At 47.8% G+C, this 16,288-nt stretch overlaps 1 protein-coding gene across 1 annotated transcript; it reads right to left on the bottom strand.

The window, feature by feature from the left end:
* Positions 1-900: 900 nt before the first annotated feature.
* Positions 901-16,053, bottom strand: LOC132588924 (zinc finger protein 420-like). The gene is made up of 6 exons (XM_060261398.1): positions 15,999-16,053; positions 15,105-15,231; positions 5,089-5,181; positions 2,484-3,485; positions 1,178-2,393; positions 901-1,066 (listed from the first exon to the last, which is right to left on the bottom strand). Exons 1-6 carry the CDS (start codon positions 16,011-16,013, stop codon positions 901-903), a joined length of 2,619 nt encoding a protein of 872 aa, XP_060117381.1. The 5' UTR covers positions 16,014-16,053.
* Between the last annotated feature and the right edge of the window lie 235 nt (positions 16,054-16,288).

The following is a 16,288-nucleotide window of genomic DNA, read 5'->3' as shown; positions in this document are numbered from 1 at the left end:
AAACTGCTCTGAGACTCTGAGTGAAGGGTGAGAAATAAATCCAATCTCTTCTTCAGGTGAAATGCCACTGACAACCACGTTTTGAGTGCGGTTCTCCAACCAATTTCCTATCCACTTAACTATCCTAGAGTTCAGTCCACAGTCCTCTAGTTTACCAAGGTATCTTACAGTACAGCTCCAACTGAGTTTTGTCTAAATTACGTTCTTTGAGTGTAATGTCACATAATCTAGTCAATTCTTAAATTGATAGACAGAAAGCTATGCCTATGGGAAGTCTGGAATATGTGATATCTGGGTGGGACTGCGGCTCAGTGGTAGAGCATCTGCTTGGTAAGCAGAAGGTCCCAGGTTCAATCCTTGGTAAGCAGAAGGTCCCAGGTTCAATCCCCGGCTTCTCCAACTACAAAGGGTCCAGGCAAGTAGGCACAATACTGACTTTGATGGACTGAGAGTCTGATTCAGTAGAAGGCAGCTTCATATGTTCATATTAAATGCTGACTCAATATAAGGTCTTTTCTGATTGAAAGCCACCGGTCGGAAGTTAGACCCTTGCACGACACTTTTGATGGAGGTGACAGAGGAAGTGAAATAAAACTTTTGAAGTTGAACGTGTGATTGTCCTCCAAATAAAGCAATTCGATCATAAAGTGATTCTGTAAATGAGTAACTATATCAAGGTGGACTAAAATATATCTCGATAACTCCCATCAGATTCAAAAGCCAGCAGTGGATTGTAATTCCAGAGCAATAAATCTCCTATATGTTTCTTTGTCAGTTAAACTAATTGAACGGTCAAGGTTGAGAGGCGGTTCTGAACGTTTGGTACTTTTCCTGACCAGGAATTGAAGCTTACAAAGGTTATGAAAATACATACTTAACAAACATTAATCATAAATATACTTAAAATAATGAATATGCAGCATAGTTCCTCTCCGCTGTGTGCGTCGTTTGGTGGTAAGTAAGATGCGCGCTCTGACGGAAACTTTTCCCACACTGCAGGCATTGGTATGGTTTCTCCCCAGCGTGAATTCTTTGATGGGAAGTAAGGTGTCCATTCTTCCTGAACCTTTTCCCACATTCCAAGCATTTATATGGTTTCTCCCCAGTGTGAATTCTTTGATGGGAAGTAAGATTGGAACTCTCAGTGAAGCTTTTCCCACATAGCAGACATTGATACGGTTTCTCCCCTGTGTGGATTCTCTGATGGGAAGTAAGAGTATTACTCTGACTGAAGCTTTTCCCACATACCAGGCATTTATACTTCTTCTCCTGTGTGTGTGTCCTTCGGTGGGAAGTAAGGTGTGCATTCTGACTGAACCTTTTCCCACACTGCAGGCATTGATATGGTTTCTCCTCTATATGAATTATTTGATGGGAAGACAGAATATTACGCTGACTGAAGCTCTCCCCATAATCCAGACATTTATATTTCTCTTCCTCTGTGTGTGTTCTTTGGTGAAAAGTAAGGTGCGCACTCTGGGTGAACTTTTCTTCAAATTGCATGCCTTTATATGGTTCCTCCCCTTTGTGAATTCTTTGATGGAAAGTCAGGCTTCCCCTCTGACTGAAGCTTTTCCCACACTCTGGGCATTTATATGGTTTTTCTCCTGTGTGAATTCTTTGATGGGAAGTAAGTTTTCCACTCTGAGAGAAGCCTTTCCCACACTCTGGGCATTTATATGGTTTCTCCCCTGTGTGAATTCTTCGGTGCAAAGTAAGAACGTAACTCTGACTGAAGCTCTTTCCGCACTCTATGCATTGATATGGTTTCTCCCCTGTGTGCATCCTTCGGTGGGATGTAAGGTATACTCTCTCCCTGAAGCTCTTCCCACAGTCCAGACATTTAAATGGTTTCTCTCCTGTGTGAATCTTCTGATGAATACGAAGGTGTGAACTCTGACCAAAGCCTTTCCCACACACCAAGCATTTATATGGTTTCTCCCCTGTGTGAATTCTTTTATGGGAAGTAAGGCTGGAACTCTGACTGAAGCTTTTCCCACACACCAGACATTTGTATCGTTTCTCCCCTGTGTGAATTTTCTGATGATTCTGAAGGTGTGACCTCTGACTGAAGTCTTTCCCACACACTAGGCATTTATATGGTTTCTCTCCTGTGTGAATTCTTTGATGGGAAGTAAGACTGGAACTTTGACTGAAGCTTTTCCCACACTTCAGACATTTGTGTCGCTTTTCCCGTGTGTGAATTCTTTGATGGGAAGTACGACTGGAACGCTGACTGAAGCATTTTCCACACTCCAGGCATTTATATGGTTTTTCTCCTGTATGAATTCTTCGATGGGTAGTAAGGCTGTAACTGTGACCAAAGCTTTTCCCACACACCAGGCATTTATATGGTTTCTCCCCTGTGTGAATTCTTTGATGGGCAGTAAGATCTGAACACCGAATGAAACCTTTCCCACACAGCAGGCATTGATATGGTTTCTCCTCTGCATGAATTTTCTGATGGACACTAAGGTGTGAACTGCGACTGAAGCTTTTCCCACATTCCGGGCAATTATATGGTTTCTCCCCTGTGTGAATTCTTTGATGGGAGGTAAGAGTGGAACGCTGACTGAAGCTTTTCCCACACTCTTGGCAATTATATGGTTTCTCCCCAGTGTGAATTCTTTGATGCGAAATAAGGTTGGAACTCTGATTGAAGGTTTTCCCACACTCCAGACATTGATATGATTTCTCCCCCGTGTGTGTCCTTAGGTGAGAAGTAAGGTTTGAGTTTCCAACGAAGCTTTTCCCACAGTCTGGGCATATATATGTTTTTTCCTCTGCATGAATTCTTTGATGGGAAGTGAGACTGGAACTGTCACTGAAGGTTTCCTCACACTCCATGCATTTATAGGGTTTCTCCCCTGTGTGAATTCTTTGATGGAAAGTAAGATGGGAAATTTGACTGAAGCTTTCCCCACACTCCAAGGATTTATACGGTTTCTCCTCTGTGTGAATTTTCTGATGGACACGAAGGTTTGAACTACGACTGAAGTCTTTCCCACACTGCAGGCATTTATAGGGTTTCTCCCCTGTGTGAATTCTTTGATGGGCAGTAAGACTGTAACTGTGACGAAAGCTCTTCTCACACACTGGGCATTTGTATGGTTTCTCCCCTGTGTGAATTCTTTGATGGGAAGTAAGGTGCGCGCTCTGTTTGAAGACTTTCCCACACTCCAGGCATTGATATATTTTATTTCTATTAGAAACTCGTGGCTGGATATTAATAACTGATATTTCAGTGACATTTTCCCCGTTTGCAGTAGGTTCATTCATGTTGCCTCCTTGCCATATTATTTGCCATAGAGAATCATTCCCCTTTGAAAGACTGGAATCGCTCTTCCCTTTAGGTGAGTGTTTCTCCTTCTCTGTCCTCTGTGCATCCAAATCTTCAAACTCCTCTTTCACATCTGAACATGTATCCTCTTTCTCCATGAATGGGGGGTCCTCTGCGTCATTCACTGGCTGCCACACGTCTGTTGCTGAAAGAAAGGGATAAGTGATGTGATGATATGTCCCTTTCAACAAAGACCTAATTGTGAGTCTAGTACAGGCCCGTAGCTACGGTGGGGTCCGGGTGGGAAGGCCACTCTATTTAAACCCCCCTCCCTTCCCTCTGTGAAGCGGCCCGGTGGTGCAGAGTGGTAAAGCAACAGTACTGCAGTACTGTGGTCTGAACTCTCTGCTCACAACCCGAGTTCGATTCCGGCGGAAGCTAGATTCAGGTAGCCGGCCCAAGGTTGACTCAGCCTTCCATCCTTCTGAAGTCGGTCAAATGAGTCCCCAGCTTGCTGGGGGGGAAGTGTAAAAGACTGGGGAAGGCAACGGCAAACCACCCCGTAAAAAGTCTGCCGTGAAAATGTTGCGAAAGCAACGTCACCCCGGAGTCGGAAACGACTGGTGGTTGCACAGGGGACCTTTCCTTTCCTTTCCTTCCCTTCCCCTTCCCCTTCCCTCTGTAGGGCTCCTCCGTTGGAGGACCTCCAGGACCCGAGGAAAAGGGAGGGAGAGAAAGGGCAAGAGAGAGACAGAGCACGAGAGGAGAGAGTCACAGCAAAAGCGAGAGAGTGTGAGAACATGAGAGAGACAGCAAGAGAGAGCATGAGAGCAACAGTGAAAGAGACAGAGAGGCAGCAAGAAAGCGAGCGAGACAGTGAAAGAGCAACAGCGTGTGTGTGTGTGTGAGAGAGGGGAAGAGTGAGAATGAGCAGAGCACGAGAGAGTCTGAGAGAGCATGAGAGAGCAATAGCCAGGGAGGAACAGCAAGAGAGAGAGCATGAGTTTAGAGCTGGGGCTGGATCAGAAATGCTGCATAGTCAGTGCCGGATTAAACCCTGCAGAGGCCCTTAGGCAGTCAAAATCTTTGGGGCCCCCTCGCAAATTATCACAGAGTCTGAGTGCCCACCCAACTGCCCATGGCCCCCGTTGCAGGCATCTTAGAATCATAGAGTTGGAAGGGACATCTAGGGTCATCTAGTCCAACCCCCTGCGCAAGGACAACTCCTGTGAGAGCTATGGTGGACCCAAGGCCATTCCAGCAGCTGCAAGTGGAGGAGTGGGGAATCAAACCCGGTTCTCCCAGATAAAAGTCCGCACACTTAACCACTACACCAAATTGGCTCTACACAGTCCACAGGAGAGAAGACACCCTGTAAAATAAATTCTCCACCCCCCCCCTTCGCCCCATTCATTTATTTATTGTGTCAAACACATGAGATGGGAACTCTCCCCTTCCCTCCCACCCTCTAATTTTTACCCTGGGAGGCCTGGCCGGGGGAGGAAAGAAGCAGTCAAGCTACGCGCCCCGCCTCCACCGCCCAATTTTTTATCTCCCTCCGCTCAACATTTTCTGGCTACAGGGCTGCTAGTGGAGAAAAGATCACAATGAAGCTACGAGAGCTGTCAAAAGGAACAGCCTCTAGTTCTAGGTTGGACGATGGTCGAGAGGCACCGTGGAGCATCCGCAATTCCTCCAGGCTCTTTTGAGGGAAAGCTCAGAGGATAGACAAGGCAACGGAAATCCACCAGCCATTCCAAAGAAGCGCAAGCAACACGCTTTCTCAAGACGGAGATCTAAGCTGCTACCTGCCGACGCCTCCTCTTCATCACACTCCGGGAGAGACAGCCCTTCTTCTTCTTCCAGCCGGGATATGAGGTCAGGTTTGGCAGTCAGAGGTCCTGTTTATCAGGGGAGGAAACCCCACACAATTAGGCCTCTTGTATGTCCCCCATAAATTCAACAATTCCAAGCCAGGCTGCCTGTCCCTCCAGAAACACACACAACAAGCAAATCATAGGGACGCAATGGAGAACACTATGGGGTCCAAGGCTTTTTTTTGTAGCAGGAACTCCTTGGCATATTAAGAACATAAGAGAAGCCATGTTGGATCAGGCCAATGGCCCATTCAGTCCAACACTCTGTGTCACATAAGAACATAAGAGAAGCCATGTTGGATCAGGCCAATGGCCCATCCAGTCCAACACTCTGTGTCACATAAGAACATAAGAGAAGCCCTGTTGGATCAGGCCAATGGCCCATCCAGTCCAGCACTCTGTGTCACAGAAGAACATAAGAGAAGCCATGTTGGATCAGGCCAATGGCCCATCCAGTCCAACACTCTGTGTCACATAAGAACATAAGAGAAGCCATGTTGGATCAGGCCAATGGCCCATCCAGTCCAACACTCTGTGTCACAGAAGAACATAAGAGAAGCCGTGTTGGATCAGGCCAATGGCCCATCCAGTCCAACACTCTGTGTCACAGAAGAACAGAAGAGAAGCCATGTTGGATCAGGCCAATGGCCCATCCAGTCCAACACTCTGTGTCACATAAGAACATAAGAGAAGCCCTGTTGGATCAGGCCAGTGGCCCATCCAGTCCAACACTCTGTCACACTGTGGCCAATATATGTGTGTGTGCATACACACACACACACACACATATATATATATACACTGTGGCTAACAGCCACTGATGGATCTCTGCTCCATATTTTTTTCCAATCCCCTCTTAAAGCTGGCTGTGCTTGTAGCCGCCACCACCTCCTGTGGCAGTGAGTTCCACATGTTAATCACATAACAGGCCGCATTTCCCTGATGCAGCCAATCCTCCTGGAGCTGACAGTAGGCCCTGCAAGAAGAGCACTCTAAGCTCCAAGAGGATTGGCTACATCAGGGAGGTGTGGCCTTATATGCAAAGGAGTTTCTGCTACAAGAAAAACCCTGATGGGGTCAATACCAATTCTCTGCAGGAGTGTGTATATGTGGCCATGCATGCATGCACACCCACCTCTGGGCCTCTTGGGACGCCTCAGCCTCCGTAGGCACAGGCCGCAGATGGGTGCAGCATTTCGTCACAAAGTAGTGAGATTATGCTTTTAAAAAGGTTGACTTTTATTAACTGTGAAGGTATAGGCTGGAGGCCAGACCGAAAGCAGAATTTTAAAAGCAGCTGGCGTTCAAAACACTTAAAACAGCTATTTGGGTAATTCCAAATTCGACAATTATAAGAAGATACTGGATTTATATCCCGCCCTATACTCTGAGAGTCTCAGAGCAGTCACAATCTCCTTTACCTTCTCTCCTCCCCCCCCCCCCCACAACAGACACCCTGTGAGGTAGGTGGGACTGAGAGAGCTCTGACAGCAGCTGCCTTTCAAAGGACAACTCTGCGAGAGCTATGACTGACCCAAGGCCATTCCGGCAGCTGCAAGTGGAGGAGTGGGGAATCAAACCCAGTTCTCCCAGATAAGAGTCTGCACACTTAACCACCCTACCAAACTGGCTCTCAATTACTAAGCTCTTTGATTGTTAAGATGCATAATTATGTCTCATTCAGTGTCCCCTCTAAGCTGAGCGAGCGTGAGCTGGCTTTTGTCTTAGCTCATGAAAAAGGGCCCCAGAGCAAACTAATTTATGCCGTCGGTCACAACTTTTAACACTAGCCGCTCACAAGGCAGAATTCCTGCTCGTAAGACTTCACAGCTCAGAGGGAACGTTGGTCTCATTCATGGCGAGTCCATGAGAGAGTTGTGGGGTTGTGTGCAGTCCCTGAAGAACATGAGAGAAGGAAGGCTAGATGAAAGAGGATAAGAGAATGAAACACTGCCCAGAGGAGGCCTGGGGATCCAGGGGGAGAATTATGTTGGAAACATGGCGAAATAGAAGGCAGACAGGAGCCAGGGAATAAGAACATAAGAGAAGCCCTGTTGGATCAGGCCAATGGCCCATTGTGTCACACAGTGGCCAAAACCCAGGGGCCATCAGGAGGTCCACCAGCAGGGCCAGAACTTCAGCAGTGGGGCAGGAATTCCAACCACCCTCCCACTCTTGCCCCTCAAGCATCCCATTCCCAGACAGAAGAACGTAAGAGAGAAGCCGTATTGGATCAGGCCAGTGGCCATCCAGTCCAACGCTGTGTCACACAGTGGCCAACAAAACCCAGGTGCCATCAGGAGGTCCACCAGTGGGGCCAGGACACTAGAAGCCCTCCCACTGTTGCTCACGACCCCCATGCATCGTGAATACAGAGCATCACAGCCCCAGACATAAGAACATAAGAGAAGCCACGTTGGATCAGGCCAATGGCCCATCTAGTCCAACACTACGTGTCACACAGTGGCCAAAACAACTCATGTGCCATCAGGAGGTCCACCAGTGGGGCCAGGACACTAGAAGCCCTCCCACTGCTGCCCCCCAAGCACCAAGAATACAGAGCATCACTTGCTCCAGACAGAGAGTTCCAATGATAAGCTGTGGTTAAGAGCCACTGATGGACCTCTGCTCCAGATGCTTATCCAGTCCCCTCTTGAAGCTGGCTGTGCTTGTGAATCAGTGAGTCTGGAGAGAGACCCTAGGAATCTACCCAGCAGAAACCAGGAACAGCATCAGAGCAATGGGGAGAAATTAGGGTTGCCAATCCCCAGGTGGGGGCAGGGGATCCCCCGGTTTGGAGGCCCTCCCTCCGCTTCAGGGTCATCAGAAAGCGGAGGGAGGGGAGGGAAATGTCTGCTGGGAACTCCATTATTCCCTATGGAGACTTATTCACATGGGAAACAATTGAGAATTGATCCTTGGTATCTGAGGCTCTGGGGGGGCTGTTTTTTTTTGCGGCAGAGGCGCCAAATTTGCAGCATAGCATCTAGTGCGTCTCCTCAAAACACCCCTCAAGTTTCAAAAAGATTGGACCAGGGGGTCCAGTTCTATGAGCCCCCAAAGAAGGTGCCCCTATCCTCCATTATTTCCTATGGAAGGAAGGCATTTCAAAAAAGGTGTGCGGTCCCTTGAAATGTGATGGCCAGAACTCCCTTTGGAGTTCGATGATGCTTGTCACCCCTTTGCTTCTGGCTCCGCCCCCAGAGTCCCCAGATATTTATTGAATTGGACGTGGCAACCCTAGGAGAAATACTACAGCGACCGTAGGCCACAGTGAGAGAGAGAAAGAGATGAAGAAAGAGGGAGAATTATTAAGACGTAGCTGCCCGTTGAAGAGGGTGTCTCTTTTAAGGTTGCCAGGTTCCTCCTTGCCACTAGGTGGCGAAAGGGGAGTAGGACTGCCACACTGGAAAACTGCTGGAGATTTTGACAGGGACCTCAGTGGGGGACAATACCAGAGTTCACCCTCCAAAGTACCGTATCCATTTTCACCTGGAGGACTCAGCTCTATAGTCTGGAGGGGAGCTGCTATTCCAGGGGATCCCGCCTGGAGGTTGGCATCCGTCGTCTCCTTAGTAGTAGGTTAGATAGAGGAACCTGACCTGCAATGTATGGTTGAGTCTCAGAACTTAATGCACTTCATCGCCCATATCTCTTGGGGGGAAGGGTTTCCTGTGACTGTATTATCTGCTGGTCCCAGAAGTCACTTATTTCCTTTTGCTCATATCTGTTTGGAATAATGAGAACTGTAATCAGAGATCCACGCAAAACCAAAACAGGGGTGTCAAACATGCTGTCTGGGGGCCAAATCAGGCCCCCAGAGGGCTCCTATCAGGCCCCCGAACAACTGGCTCTTGTCTGCTTCCTCCTCCCTCTCTCTTGCTTCCTTCTGCATCTCAGCTTGAACATAAGAGAGGCCATGTTGGATCAGGCCAGTGGCCCCTCCACTCGAACACTGTGTCACATAAGAACATAAGAGAAGCCATGCTGGATCAGGCCAATGGCCCCTCCAGTCCAACACTCTGTGTCACATAAGAACATAAGAGAAGCCCTGTTGGATCAGGCCAATGGCCCCTCCAGTCCAACACTCTGTGTCACATAAGAACATAAGAGAAGCCATGTTGGATCAGGCCAATGGCCCCTCCAGTCCAACACTCTGTGTCACGTAAGAACATAAGAGAAGCCATGTTGGATCAGGCCAGTGGCCCATCCAGTCCAACACTGTGTCACACAGTGGCCAAAAAAAGGAGGTTCACAAGTGGGGCTAGAAGCCCTTCTGCTTTGCCCCCCCCCCCCCCCAGCACCAAGAATACAGAGCATCACTGCCCCAATAATATGCTGTTCCAATAATATGCTGTGGCTAATAGCCACTGATGGACCTCTGCTCCATAATTTTATCCAAACCCCTCTTAAAGCTGGCTATGCCTGTAGCTGCCACCACCTCCTGTGGCAATGAATTCCACATGTTAATCACCCTTGGGGTGAAGGACTTTCTTTTATCTCAGCAATTTCATTGAATGCCCACGAGTTCTTGTATTGTGAGAAAGGGAGAATAGTACTTCTTTCTCTACGTTTTCCATCCCATGCATAATCTTGTAGACCTCTTTAAGAACATAAGAGAAGCCATGTTGGATCAGGCCAATGGCCCATCCAGTCCAACACTCTGTGTCACATAAGAACATAAGAGAAGCCATGTTGGATCAGGCCAATGGCCCATCCAGTCCAACACTCTGTATCACACAGTGGCCAAAAATCTATATCTATATATATACACACACATACACACTGTGGCTAATAGCGACTGATGGACCTCTGCTCCATATTTTTATCTAACCCCCTCTTGAAGCTGGCTATGCTTGTAGCAGCCACTACCTCCTGTGGCAGTGAATTCCACATGTTAATCACCATTTGGGTGAAGAAGTACCTCCTTTTATCCGTTCTAACCCGACTGCTCAGAAATTTCATTGAATGCCCACGAGTTCTTGTATTGTGAGAAAGGAAGAAAAGTACTTCTTTCTTTCATGTCACCCTGCAGTCGACATTTCTCCAAGCTAAAGAGCCTCAAGAGTTTTAACTTTTCTTCATAGGGAAAGTGTTCCAAACCTTTAATCATTCTAGTTGCCCTTTTCTGGACTTTTCCCAATGCTATAATATCTTTTTTGAGGTGCGGTGACCAGAATTGTACACAGTATTCCAAATGAGACCGCACCATCGATTTACACAGCGGCATTATGATACTGGCTGATTTGTTTTCAATTCCCTTCCTAATAATTCCCAGCATGGCGTTGGCCTTTTTCATTGCAATTGAACTCAAAGTTGAACTTGTGGATCTTCTAACAAAAATCTGTAATCTTTCATTGAAATCTGCCTCCGTTCCTGAGGACTGGAAGGTAGCAAATGTCACCCCCATCTTTTAAAAGGGTTCCAGAGGAGATCCGGGAAATTACAGGCCAGTCAGTCTGACTTCAATACCGGGAAAGTTTGTAGAAACCATTATCAAGGACAGAATGAGTAGGCACATTGATGAACACGGGTTATTGAGGATGACTCAGCATGGGTTCTGCAAGGGAAGATCTTGCCTCACTAACCTGTTACATTTCTTTGAGGGGGTGAACAAACATGTGGACAAAGGAGACCCGATAGATGTTGTTTACCTTGACTTCCAGAAAGCTTTTGATAAAGTTCCTCATCAAAGGCTCCTTAGAACGCTCGAGAGTCATGGAGTAAAAGGACAGGTCCTCTTGTGGATCAAAAACTGGCTGAGTATTAGGAAGCAGAGAGTGAGTATAAATGGGCAGTCTTTGCAGTGGAGGATGGTAAGCAGTGGGGTGCCGCAGGGCTCGGTACTGGGTCCCATGCTCTTTAACTTGTTCATAAATGATTTAGAGTTGGGAGTGAGCAGTGAAGTCACCAAGTTTGCGGATGACACTAAATTGTTCAGGGTGGTGAGAACCAGAGAGGATTGTGAGGAACTCCAAAGGGATCTGTTGAGGCTGGGTGAGTGGGCGTCAACGTGGCAGATGCGGTTCAATGTGGCCAAGTGCAAAGTAATGCACATTGGGGCCAAGAATCCCAGCTACAAATACAAGTTGATGGGGTGTGAACTGGCAGAGACTGACCAAGAGAGAGATCTTGGGGTCGTGGTAGATAACTCACTGAAAATGTCAAGACGGTGTGCGTTTGCAATAAAAAAGGCCAACGCCATGCTGGGAATTATTAGGAAGGGAATTGAAAACAAATCAGCCAGTATCATAATGCCCCTGTATAAATCGATGGTGCGGTCTCATTTGGAGTACTGTGTGCAGTTCTGGTCGCCGCACCTCAAAAAGGATATTATAGCATTGGAGAAAGTCCAGAGAAGGGCAATTAGAATGATTAAAGGGCTGGAACACTTTCCCTATGAAGAAAGGTTGAAACGCTTGGGACTCTTTAGCTTGGAGAAACGTCGACTGCGGGGTGACATGATAGAGGTTTACAAGACAATGCATGGGATGGAGAAAGTAGAGAAAGAAGTACTTTTCTCCCTTTCTCACAATACAAGAACTCGTGGGCATTCGATGAAATTGCTGAGCAGACAGGTTAAAATGGATAAAAGGAAGTACTTCTTCACCCAAAGGGTGATTAACATGTGGAATTCACTGACACAGGAGGTGGTGGCGGCCACAAGTATAGCCACCTTCAAGAGGGGTTTAGATAAAAATATGGAGCACAGGTCCATCAGTGGCTATTAGCCACAGTGTGTGTGTATACATACATTTTTTTGCCACTGTGTGACACAGAGTGTTGGACTGGATGGGCCGTTGGCCTGATCCAACATGGCTTCTCTTATGTTCTTATGATATTTTCAGTGAGTTATCTACAATAACCCCAAGATCTCTCTCTTGGTCAGTCTCTGCCAGTTCACAATGCATCAACTTGTATTTGTAGCTGGGATTTTTGGCCCCAATGTGCATTACTTTGCACTTGGCCATACTGAACCCCATCTGCCACGTTGACGCCCACTCACCCAGTCTCAACAGATCCCTTTGGAGTGCCTCACAATCCTCTCTGGTTCTTACCACCCTAAACAATTTAGTGTCATCTGCAAACTTAGCCACTTCACTGCTTACTCCCAACTCCAAATCATTAATGAACAAGGTAAAAAGCATGGGACCCAGTACTGAGCTCTGTGGCACCCCACTGCTTACCGTCCTCCACTGCAAAGACTGCCCATTTATACTCACACTCTGCTTTTTATTAATTAGCCAGTTTTTGATCAACAAGAGGACCTGTTCTTTTACTCCACGACTCTCGAGCTTACTAAGGAGCCTTTGATGAGGAACTTTATCAAAAGCTTTCTGGAAGACAAGGTAAACAATATCTATCGGGTCCCCTTTGTCCACATGTTTGTTCACCCCCTCAAAGAAATGTAACAGGTTAGTGAGGCAAGATCTTCCCTTACATGTTGAGTCTTCCATGCTGAGTCTTTCTCAACAACTTGTGTTCATCAATGTGCCTACTCATTCTGTCCTTGATAATGGTTTCTACCAACTTTCCCAGTATTGAAGTCAGACTGACTGGCCTGTAATTTCCCGGATCTCCTCTGGAACCCTTTTTAAACATGGGGGTTGCTTTGCCAGGCTTGCTCAACTGCATAGGAGCTGCAGAGCAAAACCTCCATTTTCTCCATTGGTTGAGGCTCCTCCCCCTCCTAGTCCCCTGGGGAAGGAAGGAAAGAGCCAGAGAGCTTCCTTTGCCCAGTTCCCAGGATCCCATGGGAGAAATACAAAGAAAGCACCTTTAGGATTAGCGAGTGCTAATGTTTTAAGCATGTTTTATTTTAAGGTGTTTTTTTAAATATATATCAGTTGTGTTTGTCTGTGTCCTTTAAAAAGTTTATATCTCTGCTATCTATTCTTAAATAGATACCCACAAGGCCCGGCCCGACACGGTCTCATTTATGTCAGATCCAGCCCTCAAAACAAATGAGTTTGACACCCCTGATTTCGTAGAAGCTTACAGACGTTAGAAGCCTGAAGATGAGTTTGTCCCTTTATAACTCAGGAAGCAGACCGGGTTGTTCACTTGAACACGCGACGACATTTAGCTGAAGAAAATCCCTTTACATCTTCAGCGATGTTTGTCCTTTGTTGTCTTGTCATGGGAAATCTGATACGATCTGAGTCAATCCAGATCCTTTGCTTCAAGAAGGTGCCTTCTTGCAAGGGGTATCCCGAAAGCTCATTCTTAATTTTAAAGGATTTGGGCAATTATTCCTCGGAGTCTGCTGACCATCCCTGGCCCGAAGGATGTCCGACTAGCCTCGATCAGGGCCTTTTCGACCTTGGCCCCAGCCTGGTGGAATCAGCTCCCCTAAGAGATCCGGGCCCTTACTGAATTGTTTTTGTAGGGCCTGTAAGACGGAGCTATCCCACCAGGCATTTGGTTGAAGCGGCGGGCGCCCCGCCGGCTGACCCTACGCTGCGATACCACCTCTGCTGAAACACTGGTTTTATACTATCTGATGATGATACTATTATGATGTGCCCCGCTGAGCCGCCCATTTGTATTGTCTGCTTTTATCGGTTTTAATTGCTGTTTCAGAGTGCTGTTATTTGCCCTGAGCCCATCCGGGAAAGGGTGGAAGAGGAACGATCAAAATAAATAAACTAGAGGGGTGCTGGCGTAACACTGGCAGTTCTGCACCTCTTCCACGCCAAGCTGAGATGGAAATGCCAGCTGAGAACTCCAAGGACCAAAAAGACAGCCGAGTTCCTTCCACAGCCGCATCTAAGACCAAGTAAGGCCAGGCCCAGATGGAGGGGAAGGCCCTGCTTAGAGCACCTCACTGTCTCCCAACCAGGCCTCCCCTGTACCTCTTCTGGTGCCCTTTCACCTGGGTCAGGCACAGAACTGCCAGGCAGGGCCTTCCTCTCTGCAAGAAGAGCACCAAACCCTTCCAGCATCATGGAGGGTGGTAGAGACCCGCACTGGGGCCAGGACGGACAGCCTGACTACAGGCTGGCCAAGTGCTATGAGGTAAGGTTGAAGGAGCTGGGGACGTTTAGCCTGGAGAGGAGGCGGCTGAGAGGTGATAGGAGCACCATCTTCAAGGACTTGAAGGGCTGTCCTATAGAGGATGGGGTGGAATTGATTTCTGTGGCCCCAGAAGGTAGGACCAGAATCAATGGGTTGAAATTAAATCAAAAGTATTTCCTGTTCAACATTAGGAAGAACTTCCTGACCGTTAGAGCGGTTCCTCAATGGAACAGGCTTCCTCCTTGGGAGGTGGTGGGCTCTCCTTCCTTGGAGGTTTTGAAACAGAGGCTAGATGGCCATCTGATGGCAATGAGGATCCTGTGAATGGAGGGGGAGGTGTTTGTGAATTTCCTGCATTGTGCAGGGGGTTGGACCAGATGACCTTGGAGGTCCCTTCCAACTCTGATTCTATGATTAACTTCCAGACAGCGAGAGTGGTTCCTCAGTGGAACAGGCCTCCTCCTTGGGAGGTGGTGGGCTCTCCTTCCTTGGAGGTTTTTAAGCAGAGGCTAGATGGCCATCTGACAGCAATGAGGATCCTGTGAATTTAGGGGGAGGTGTTTGTGAGTTTCCTACATTGTGCAGGGGATTGGACTAGATGACCCTGGAGGTCCCTTCCAACTCTGATTCTATGATTAACTTCATAGAATCATAGACAGCTAGAGTGGTTCCTCAGTGGAACAGGCTTCCTCCTTGGGAGGTGGTGGGCTCTCCCTTGAAGGTTTTGAAATAGAGGCTAGATGGCCCTCTGATGGCAGTGAAGATCCTGTGAATTTAGGGAGAGGTATTTGTGAGTTTCCTGCATTGTGCAGGGGGTTGAACTAGATGACCCTGGAGGTCCCTTCCAACTCTAGGATGCTATGATCCTTCCTCTTTAAGGGCTACCTCATGGTCACTCCTCACCACAAGAAGGAGAAAAGGATCCTCACCCAGAGAGGCCACATTCCCAAAATTCTCCAGCATGACCTCCTTGTACAGAGCTCTCTGGTTTGGACGCAGCAGGGTCCATTCCTCCTGGGTGAAATCCACAGCCACCTCTTCAAAGGACACCCCCGCCTACAAGAAGGAGAAGGAAGCTGGTCCGTGAGGGGAAGCCAAAAACGGAGAGAGAGTCAATTCAGAGGGGAAGAGCAGCAGTAAGAAGTGGCGAGAAGAGCCCTGTGCAGACATCCCCCTCCCCTGGCCACCCTCCTCGGGAACGTCTTGGAACTCGAGGGGCCGTCCTCAGTCCCAGTGGGCTAGCAGCCTTCTGGAGAAGGGGCCACAGAGGTCTAGGTCAGGGATGGCCAAACTTACTTAACATGAGAGCCATACAGAATAAATGTCAGATGTTTGAGAGCCACAAGGGTGGGAGGGAGAGAAGGAAGGAGGAAAAATGGAAAGAAAGGTGGAAAGAAAGCAAATATATGGGTGAGGGACAAGGGAGAGAGAGGTGAGAAGAAAGTAACTTTAAGTGGAGAAATGCCTTCTCCAAGCCAGCTGATGGGGCTTTAAGAGCCACAGAATATGTGTGAAAGAGCCACATGTGGCTCCGGAGCCACAGTTTGGCCACCCAAGGTCTAAGTGATAAAGGACTACATTTCGCCAAATTCAGTATTGTTACGGAGGCATTTGGAGTTGGGCCAAATCAAAAGTAAAGTTCTAATCATCCTGCTCGCCTGAAAAAAAGCCCATCCAAGACAGGGGCTGACCATTTTTCTGCCTGCCCGGTGGGGAAGGCTAGAATTCATGGGAAAGAGCCCAGTCCTCTGTGAATCACAACAGAATAGGAAGCATCCCTCCTGTCCGTTGCGCATCTCCACAGCGATCCCTCTCCCCCATACCTGAGCTGGCTGCATGGCAACTCTTTACCCTTCAGCGCGCGGAGGAGATGGTGGAAGGCATCCAGTCCTGCCTGGAAGGGAGAGAAAGAAAGAGGGTGGGAAACCATTTTTTGCTCCACGCGCACTTTCTGCACCAGTCCCTGGAGTTAAGCTGTCGCCAGACTGAATTCAAGAGACTGGTAGGGCTTTTTTGGTAGGAAAAGCCTAGCAGGAACTCATATGCATATTAGGCCACACCTAATCCGGTGCTTGCACAGGGGACTACTTTTACCTTTTTTTAGAATCATACC

This window comes from Heteronotia binoei, chromosome 21 (genome assembly GCF_032191835.1).
Source record: "Heteronotia binoei isolate CCM8104 ecotype False Entrance Well chromosome 21, APGP_CSIRO_Hbin_v1, whole genome shotgun sequence".
NCBI lineage: Eukaryota > Metazoa > Chordata > Lepidosauria > Squamata > Gekkonidae > Heteronotia > Heteronotia binoei.
Note: the sequence above shows the minus strand (reverse complement) of the source record. Positions and strands in the feature narration are given on the sequence as shown.

Coding starts and splice junctions, on each gene's coding strand:
- LOC132588924 (XM_060261398.1), bottom strand. Junction 5,182..15,104: donor TGGGAATGTGGCCTCTCTGG/GTGAGGATCCTT, acceptor CCTGATAAACAG/GACCTCTGACTGCCAAACCT. Junction 3,486..5,088: donor TGAAGAGGAGGCGTCGGCAG/GTAGCAGCTTAG, acceptor CCTTTCTTTCAG/CAACAGACGTGTGGCAGCCA.